We start from the raw sequence: 12755 nt of genomic DNA, 5'->3' as shown, positions 1-12755 counted from the left end.
CATCTCACATTGATATACAGTAACGAATACAACAATTAAATTATCACCTCACATTAATATAGTAACGAATACAACAATTAAATTATCACCTCACATTAATATACAGTAACGAATACAACAATTAAATTATCATCTCACATTGATATACAGTAACGAATAAAACAATTAAATTATCACCTCACATTAACATACAGAAACGAATACAACAATTAAATTATCACCTCACATTAATATACAGTAACGAATACAACAATTAAATTATCACCTCACAGTAATATACAATAACGAATAAAACAGTTTACAACAATTAAATTATCACCTCACATTAATAGACAATAACGAATACAACAATTAAATTATCATCTCACATTAATATACTGTAACGAATACAACAATTAAATTATCACCTCACAGTAATATACAGTAACGAATACAACAATTCACAACAATTAAATTATCACCTCACATTAATAGACAGTAACGAATAAAACAATTAAATTATCACATCACATTAATATACAGTAACGAATACAACAATTAAATTATCACCTCACATTAATATACAGTAACGAATACAACAATTAAATTATCACCTCACATTAATATACAGCAACGAATACAACAATTAAATTATCACCTCACATTAATATACAGCAACGAATACAACAATTAAATTATCACCTCACATTAATATACAGTAACGAATACAACAATTAAATTATCACCTCACATTAATATACAGTAACGAATACAACAACTAAATTATCACCTCACATTAATATACAGTAACGAATACAACAATTAAATTATCACCTCACATTAATATACAGTAACGAATACAACAACTAAATTATCACCTCACATTAACATACAGTAACGAATAAAACAATTCACAACAATTAAATTATCACCTCACATTAATATACTGTAACGAATACAACAATTAAATTATCACCTCACAGTAATATACAATAACGAATACAACAATTAAATTATCACCTCACATTAACATACAGTAACGAATACAACAATTAAATTATCACCTCACATTAATATACAGTAACGAATACAACAATTCACAACAATTAAATTATCACCTCACATTAACATACTGTAACGAATACAACAATTCACAACAATTAAATTATCACCTCACATTAATATACAGTAACGAATACAACAATTAAATTATCACCTCACATTAATATACAGTAACGAATACAACAATTAAATTATCACCTCACATTAATATACAGTAACGAATACAACAATTCACAACAATTAAATTATCACCTCACATTAATAGACAGTAACGAATACAACAATTAAATTATCACCTCACATTAATAGACAGTAACGAATACAACAATTAAATTATCACCTCATATTAACATACAGTAACGAATACAACAATTAAATTATCACCTCACAGTAATATACAGTAACGAATACAACAATTAAATTATCATCTCACATTGATATACAGTAACGAATAAAACAATTAAATTATCACCTCACATTGATATACAGTAACGAATACAACAATTAAATTATCACCTCACATTGATATACAGTAACGAATACAACAATTCACAACAATTAAATTATCACCTCACATTGATATACAGTAACGAATACAACAATTAAATTATCACCTCATATTAACATACAGTAACGAATACAACAATTAAATTATCACCTCACAGTAATATACAGTAACGAATACAACAATTAAATTATCACCTCACATTGATATACAGTAACGAATACAACAATTAAATTATCACCTCACATTAATATGCAGTAACGAATACAACAATTAAATTATCACCTCACATTAATATACAGTAACGAATACAACAATTCACAACAATTAAATTATCACCTCACATTAATAGACAGTAACGAATACAACAATTAAATTATCACCTCACATTAATATACAGTAACGAATACAACAATTAAATTATCACCTCATATTAACATACAGTAACGAATACAACAATTAAATTATCACCTCACAGTAATATACAGTAACGAATACAACAATTAAATTATCATCTCACATTGATATACAGTAACGAATAAAACAATTAAATTATCACCTCACATTGATATACAGTAACGAATACAACAATTAAATTATCATCTCACATTAACATACAGTAACGAATACAACAATTAAATTATCACCTCACATTGATATACAGTAACGAATACAACAATTCACAACAATTAAATTATCACCTCACATTGATATACAATAACGAATACAACAATTAAATTATCACCTCACAGTAATATACAGTAACGAATACAACAATTAAATTATCACCTCACATTAACATACAGCAACGAATACAACAATTAAATTATCACCTCACATTAATATACAGTAACGAATACAACAATTAAATTATCATCTCACATTAATATACAGTAACGAATACAACAATTAAATTATCACCTCACAGTAATATACAGTAACGAATACAACAATTAAATTATCACCTCACATTAATATACAGTAACGAATACAACAATTAAATTATCACCTCACATTAATATACAGTAACGAATACAACAATTCACAACAATTAAATTATCACCTCACATTAATAGACAGTAACGAATAAAACAATTAAATTATCACCTCACATTAACATACAGTAACGAATACAACAATTAAATTATCATCTCACATTAATATACAGTAACGAATACAACAATTAAATTATCACCTCACATTAATATACAGTAACAAATACAACAATTAAATTATCATCTCACATTAACATACAGAAACGAATACAACAATTAAATTATCATCTCACATTGATATACAGTAACGAATACAACAATTAAATTATCACCTCACATTAATATACAGTAACGAATACAACAATTAAATTATCACCTCACATTAATATACAGTAACGAATACAACAATTAAATTATCATCTCACATTGATATACAGTAACGAATACAACAATTAAATTATCACCTCACATTAACATACAGAAACGAATACAACAATTAAATTATCACCTCACATTAATATACAGTAACGAATACAACAATTAAATTATCACCTCACAGTAATATACAATAACGAATAAAACAGTTTACAACAATTAAATTATCACCTCACATTAATAGACAATAACGAATACAACAATTAAATTATCACCTCACATTAATATACTGTAACGAATACAACAATTAAATTATCACCTCACAGTAATATACAGTAACGAATACAACAATTCACAACAATTAAATTATCACCTCACATTAATATACTGTAACGAATACAACAATTAAATTATCACCTCACATTAATATACAGTAACGAATACAACAATTCACAACAATTAAATTATCACCTCACATTAATATACTGTAACGAATACAACAATTAAATTATCACCTCACATTAATATACAGTAACGAATACAACAATTCACAACAATTAAATTATCACCTCACATTAATATACAGTAACGAATACAACAACTAAATTATCACCTCACATTAACATACAGAAACGAATACAACAATTAAATTATCACCTCACATTAATATACAGTAACGAATACAACAATTAAATTATCACCTCACATTAATATACAGTAACGAATACAACAATTAAATTATCACCTCACATTAACATACTGTAACGAATACAACAATTAAATTATCACCTCACATTGATATACAGTAACGAATACAACAATTAAATTATCATCTCACATTGATATACAGTAACGAATACAACAATTAAATTATCACCTCACAGTAATATACAGTAACGAATACAACAATTCACAACAATTAAATTATCACCTCACATTAACATACTGTAACGAATACAACAATTAAATTATCACCTCACATTAATATACAGTAACGAATACAACAATTAAATTATCAGCTCACATTAATATACAGTAACGAATACAACAATTAAATTATCACCTCACATTAACAAACAGAAACGAATACAACAATTAAATTATCACCTCACATTAATATACAGTAACGAATACAACAATTAAATTATCACCTCACAGTAATATACAGTAACGAATACAACAATTCACAACAATTAAATTATCACCTCACATTAATATACAGTAACGAATACAACAATTAAATTATCACCTCACATTAACATACTGTAACGAATACAACAATTAAATTATCACCTCACATTAATATACAGTAACGAATACAACAATTAAATTATCATCTCACATTAATATACAGTAACGAATACAACAATTAAATTATCACCTCACATTAATATACAGTAACAAATACAACAATTAAATTATCATCTCACATTAACATACAGAAACGAATACAACAATTAAATTATCATCTCACATTGATATACAGTAACGAATACAACAATTAAATTATCACCTCACATTAATATACAGTAACGAATACAACAATTAAATTATCACCTCACATTAATATACAGTAACGAATACAACAATTAAATTATCATCTCACATTGATATACAGTAACGAATAAAACAATTAAATTATCACCTCACATTAACATACAGAAACGAATACAACAATTAAATTATCACCTCACATTAATATACAGTAACGAATACAACAATTAAATTATCACCTCACAGTAATATACAATAACGAATAAAACAGTTTACAACAATTAAATTATCACCTCACATTAATAGACAATAACGAATACAACAATTAAATTATCACCTCACATTAATATACTGTAACGAATACAACAATTAAATTATCACCTCACAGTAATATACAGTAACGAATACAACAATTCACAACAATTAAATTATCACCTCACATTAATAGACAGTAACGAATAAAACAATTAAATTATCACATCACATTAATATACAGTAACGAATACAACAATTAAATTATCACCTCACATTAATATACAGTAACGAATACAACAATTAAATTATCACCTCACATTAATATACAGCAACGAATACAACAATTAAATTATCACCTCACATTAATATACAGCAACGAATACAACAATTAAATTATCACCTCACATTAATATACAGTAACGAATACAACAATTAAATTATCACCTCACATTAATATACAGTAACGAATACAACAACTAAATTATCACCTCACATTAATATACAGTAACGAATACAACAACTAAATTATCACCTCACATTAATATACAGTAACGAATACAACAACTAAATTATCACCTCACATTAACATACAGTAACGAATAAAACAATTCACAACAATTAAATTATCACCTCACATTAATATACTGTAACGAATACAACAATTAAATTATCACCTCACAGTAATATACAATAACGAATACAACAATTAAATTATCACCTCACATTAACATACAGTAACGAATACAACAATTAAATTATCACCTCACATTAATATACAGTAACGAATACAACAATTCACAACAATTAAATTATCACCTCACATTAACATACTGTAACGAATACAACAATTCACAACAATTAAATTATCGCCTCACATTAATATACAGTAACGAATACAACAATTAAATTATCACCTCACATTAATATACAGTAACGAATACAACAATTAAATTATCACCTCACATTAATATACAGTAACGAATACAACAATTCACAACAATTAAATTATCACCTCACATTAATAGACAGTAACGAATACAACAATTAAATTATCACCTCACATTAATAGACAGTAACGAATACAACAATTAAATTATCACCTCATATTAACATACAGTAACGAATACAACAATTAAATTATCACCTCACAGTAATATACAGTAACGAATACAACAATTAAATTATCATCTCACATTGATATACAGTAACGAATAAAACAATTAAATTATCACCTCACATTGATATACAGTAACGAATACAACAATTAAATTATCACCTCACATTGATATACAGTAACGAATACAACAATTCACAACAATTAAATTATCACCTCACATTGATATACAGTAACGAATACAACAATTAAATTATCACCTCATATTAACATACAGTAACGAATACAACAATTAAATTATCACCTCACAGTAATATACAGTAACGAATACAACAATTAAATTATCACCTCACATTGATATACAGTAACGAATACAACAATTAAATTATCACCTCACATTAATATGCAGTAACGAATACAACAATTAAATTATCACCTCACATTAATATACAGTAACGAATACAACAATTCACAACAATTAAATTATCACCTCACATTAATAGACAGTAACGAATACAACAATTAAATTATCACCTCACATTAATATACAGTAACGAATACAACAATTAAATTATCACCTCATATTAACATACAGTAACGAATACAACAATTAAATTATCACCTCACAGTAATATACAGTAACGAATACAACAATTAAATTATCATCTCACATTGATATACAGTAACGAATAAAACAATTAAATTATCACCTCACATTGATATACAGTAACGAATACAACAATTAAATTATCATCTCACATTAACATACAGTAACGAATACAACAATTAAATTATCACCTCACATTGATATACAGTAACGAATACAACAATTCACAACAATTAAATTATCACCTCACATTGATATACAATAACGAATACAACAATTAAATTATCACCTCACAGTAATATACAGTAACGAATACAACAATTAAATTATCACCTCACATTAACATACAGCAACGAATACAACAATTAAATTATCACCTCACATTAATATACAGTAACGAATACAACAATTAAATTATCATCTCACATTAATATACAGTAACGAATACAACAATTAAATTATCACCTCACAGTAATATACAGTAACGAATACAACAATTAAATTATCACCTCACATTAATATACAGTAACGAATACAACAATTAAATTATCACCTCACATTAATATACAGTAACGAATACAACAATTCACAACAATTAAATTATCACCTCACATTAATAGACAGTAACGAATACAACAATTAAATTATCACCTCACATTAATAGACAGTAACGAATACAACAATTAAATTATCACCTCATATTAACATACAGTAACGAATACAACAATTAAATTATCACCTCACAGTAATATACAGTAACGAATACAACAATTAAATTATCATCTCACATTGATATACAGTAACGAATAAAACAATTAAATTATCACCTCACATTGATATACAGTAACGAATACAACAATTAAATTATCACCTCACATTGATATACAGTAACGAATACAACAATTCACAACAATTAAATTATCACCTCACATTGATATACAGTAACGAATACAACAATTAAATTATCACCTCATATTAACATACAGTAACGAATACAACAATTAAATTATCACCTCACAGTAATATACAGTAACGAATACAACAATTAAATTATCACCTCACATTGATATACAGTAACGAATACAACAATTAAATTATCACCTCACATTAATATGCAGTAACGAATACAACAATTAAATTATCACCTCACATTAATATACAGTAACGAATACAACAATTCACAACAATTAAATTATCACCTCACATTAATAGACAGTAACGAATACAACAATTAAATTATCACCTCACATTAATATACAGTAACGAATACAACAATTAAATTATCTCCTCATATTAACATACAGTAACGAATACAACAATTAAATTATCACCTCACAGTAATATACAGTAACGAATACAACAATTAAATTATCATCTCACATTGATATACAGTAACGAATAAAACAATTAAATTATCACCTCACATTGATATACAGTAACGAATACAACAATTAAATTATCATCTCACATTAACATACAGTAACGAATACAACAATTAAATTATCACCTCACATTGATATACAGTAACGAATACAACAATTCACAACAATTAAATTATCACCTCACATTGATATACAATAACGAATACAACAATTAAATTATCACCTCACAGTAATATACAGTAACGAATACAACAATTAAATTATCACCTCACATTAACATACAGCAACGAATACAACAATTAAATTATCACCTCACATTAATATACAGTAACGAATACAACAATTAAATCATCATCTCACATTAATATACAGTAACGAATACAACAATTAAATTATCACCTCACATTAATATACAGTAACGAATACAACAATTAAATTATCACCTCACATTAACAAACAGAAACGAATACAACAATTAAATTATCACCTCACATTAATAGACAGTAACGAATACAACAATTAAATTATCACCTCACATTGATATACAGTAACGAATACAACAATTAAATTATCACCTCACATTAATATACAGTAACGAATACAACAATTCACAACAATTAAATTATCACCTCACATTAATAGACAGTAACGAATACAACAATTAAATTATCACCTCACATTGATATACAATAACGAATACAACAATTAAATTATCACCTCACATTGATATACAGTAACGAATAAAACAATTAAATTATCATCTCACATTAACATACAGTAACGAATACAACAATTCACAACAATTAAATTATCACCTCACATTGATATACAGTAACGAATACAACAATTAAATTATCACCTCACATTAATATACAGTAACGAATACAACAATTAAATTATCACCTCACATTAATATACAGTAACGAATACAACAATTCACAACAATTAAATTATCACCTCACATTAATAGACAGTAACGAATACAACAATTAAATTATCACCTCACATTAATATACAGTAACGAATACAACAATTAAATTATCACCTCATATTAACATACAGTAACGAATACAACAATTAAATTATCACCTCACAGTAATATACAGTAACGAATACAACAATTAAATTATCATCTCACATTGATATACAGTAACGAATAAAACAATTAAATTATCACCTCACATTGATATACAGTAACGAATACAACAATTAAATTATCACCTCACATTGATATACAGTAACGAATACAACAATTCACAACAATTAAATTATCACCTCACATTGATATACAATAACGAATACAACAATTAAATTATCACCTCACAGTAATATACAGTAACGAATACAACAATTAAATTATCACCTCACATTAACATACAGCAACGAATACAACAATTAAATTATCACCTCACATTAATATACAGTAACGAATACAACAATTAAATTATCATCTCACATTAATATACAGTAACGAATACAACAATTAAATTATCAGCTCACATTAATATACAGTAACGAATACAACAATTAAATTATCACCTCACATTAACAAACAGAAACGAATACAACAATTAAATTATCACCTCACATTAATAGACAGTAACGAATACAACAATTAAATTATCACCTCACATTGATATACAGTAACGAATACAACAATTAAATTATCACCTCACATTAATATACAGTAACGAATACAACAATTCACAACAATTAAATTATCACCTCACATTAATAGACAGTAACGAATACAACAATTAAATTATCACCTCACATTGATATACAATAACGAATACAACAATTAAATTATCACCTCACATTAACATACTGTAACGAATACAACAATTCACAACAATTAAATTATCACCTTACATTAATATACAGTAACGAATACAACAATTAAATTATCACCTCACATTAACATACTGTAACGAATACAACAATTAAATTATCACCTCACATTAACATACAGTAACGAATACAACAATTAAATTATCACCTCACATTAATATACAGTAACGAATACAACAATTAAATTATCACCTCACATTAATATACAGTAACGAATACAACAATTAAATTATCACCTCACATTAACATACTGTAACGAATACAACAATTAAATTATCACCTCATATTGATATACAATAACGAATACAACAATTAAATTATCACCTCACATTAATAGACAGTAACGAATACAACAATTAAATTACCACCTCACATTAATATACAGTAACGAATACAACAATTAAATTATCACCTCACATTAATATACAGTAACGAATACAACAATTAAATTATCACCTCACATTGATATACAATAACGAATACAACAATTAAATTATCACCTTACATTAATATACAGTAACGAATACAACAATTAAATTATCACCTCACATTAATATACAGTAACGAATACAACAATTAAATTATCATCTCACATTGATATACAATAACGAATACAACAATTAAATTATCACCTCACATTAACATACAGTAACGAATACAACAATTAAATTATCACCTCACAGTAACATACAGTAACGAATACAACAATTAAATTATCACCTCACAGTAATATACAATAACGAATACAACAATTAAATTATCACCTCACATTAACATACTGTAACGAATACAACAATTAAATTATCACCTCACATTGACATACAGTAACGAATACAACAATTAAATTATCACCTTACATTAATATACAGTAACGAATACAACAATTAAATTATCACCTCACATTAATATACAGTAACGAGTACAACAATTAAATTATCACCTCACAGTAATATACAGTAACGAATACAACAATTCACAACAATTAAATTATCACCTCACATTAACATACTGTAACGAATACAACAATTAAATTATCACCTCACATTAATATACTGTAACGAATACAACAATTAAATTATCACCTCACAGTAATATACAATAACGAATACAACAATTAAATTATCACCTCACAGTAATATACAATAACGAATACAACAATTAAATTATCACCTCACATTAATATACAGTAACGAATACAACAATTCACAACAATTAAATTATCACCTCACATTAATATACAGTAACGAATACAACAATTCACAACAATTAAATTATCACCTCACATTAACATACAGTAACGAATACAACAATTAAATTATCACCTCACATTGATATACAATAACGAATACAACAATTAAATTATCACCTCACATTAACATACTGTAACGAATACAACAATTAAATTATCACCTCACATTAATATATAGTAACGAATAAAACAATTAAATTATCACATCACATTAATATACAGTAACGAATACAACAATTAAATTATCACCTCACATTAATATACAGTAACGAATACAACAATTAAATTATCACCTCACATTAATATACAGTAACGAATACAACAATTAAATTATCACCTCACAGTAATATACAGTAACGAATACAACAATTAAATTATCACCTCACATTAATATACAGTAACGAATACAACAATTAAATTATCACCTCACAGTAATATACAATAACGAATACAACAATTAAATTATCACCTCACATTAATATACAGTAACGAATAAAACAATTAAATTATCACATCACATTAATATACAGTAACGAATACAACAATTAAATTATCACCTCACAGTAATATACAATAACGAATACAACAATTAAATTATCACCTCACATTAATATACAGTAACGAATAAAACAGTTTACAACAATTGAATTATGAACTTTTGCCAGACTTACCGGGACCCCTCTGATTCCAGGCTTGCCGTCTTTCCCGGGAATACCAAACCCTCGTTCTCCCTGTTCACACCGGGATATAAAATAATCATCACAATTGCAAGTAAAAAATACCTCAAAACTAGGAATCACATGGAATGAAATTCTGTCAACATGCACAATTATCTGAAAGAATTTTTCAGAGTCAGTTTTATCTCAGCGTCACTCAAGTTAAATATCTTAATTCATAAATTATCTAAGCTAAACTGTACCAGCAGTCCTTGTGATCCTTTGTCTCCCTTTGTGCCCTTTTCTCCCGGAAGTCCTCTTTTACCCACAAGTCCCCGGGGTCCTGGTCTTCCAAGGCCCCGTTTTCCTCGCTTACCCTAATAGTGCGAAGAATAATTTCAACATGAACTAAAAAGATGATGTTTTCAATCTAAAACTCGATTTACATAAATCGATAGATTTTGTCAATACATCAAATCTGCAAAGATGTTTGTCAAAAGTATAACCAATATAATCTAAACATGCCTGCTATACTCATGCTTTAAAAAGTGTTCACTCTGGGAGGAAAGTTTCTAGTTGGACAAACGCGTGAATGAGTTAAAGACAGGATTCCTTTAATCTGACATCCCTATATCTCTCACAGATAGCTATATAATTCATGTTCATTGCAATACTCACTAAATGAAATGGAACTTCTACCATATCTTCATTGATAGCTACAGAACATAAACCTGTCAATAGACACACAGCATGCCGGGTAAAACAAAACAAAATCAGGAGCACCGCATAGCGGAGAATTCCCTCTCAACTGGGCATATTTATATACGCAACAGCGATCACCATGCATTTTACATTGGCATCACGCGCGCGCGCATCATTATCTCCATTGCGAGGGAATATCAAACAAGAAAAAACAAACAAAAAGGTGGGCATGCCAGCTACTAATACGTAATTTTTTAACAACTAGATTCATCAGCAGGGCGTTCATTCCTCCACATCCGAACAACCTCTTTACCTTTTTCCCGCGCCGACCTCTGTCGCCCTTTTGACCTTTGATTCCTGGTAATCCTGGAAGTCCTATTTCACCCTTTATGATCAACAAATTGTTGTATTAAAAAGAAATTAAAATTTCATCTATTGACGTTATGATATAAATGTGTTTATCTTAATGTTGCAACTTTCAACTGCTCATTGTTATAAAAAAACAAAGCATGTTAGAGAATACTGTAAT

At 27.1% G+C, this 12755-nt stretch overlaps 1 protein-coding gene across 18 annotated transcripts in view; it reads right to left on the bottom strand.

The window, feature by feature from the left end:
- The window catches only part of LOC125668263 (collagen alpha-1(XXVIII) chain-like), a 56464-nt gene that overhangs the window by 16296 nt on the left and 27413 nt on the right, over positions 1-12755 (bottom strand). For all 18 annotated transcript variants that reach the window (XR_008802738.1, XM_056164161.1, XM_056164165.1 and 15 more), the window contains 3 exons: positions 12540-12611; positions 11788-11901; positions 11540-11599 (listed from right to left, as the gene is read on the bottom strand). Coding sequence is in view for 17 of the 18 variants with exons in the window: in XM_056164161.1 (XP_056020136.1) it covers positions 11540-11599; positions 11788-11901; positions 12540-12611 (246 nt within the window). In the remaining variant the exon portion in view is untranslated. The remainder of the gene's footprint in view (positions 1-11539; positions 11600-11787; positions 11902-12539; positions 12612-12755) is intronic.

Source organism: Ostrea edulis, chromosome 4, assembly GCF_947568905.1.
Source record: "Ostrea edulis chromosome 4, xbOstEdul1.1, whole genome shotgun sequence".
Taxonomy (NCBI): Eukaryota; Metazoa; Mollusca; class Bivalvia; order Ostreida; family Ostreidae; genus Ostrea; species Ostrea edulis.
The sequence above is the reverse complement of the archived record's forward strand: the minus strand, read 5'-3'. Positions and strand labels throughout refer to the sequence as shown.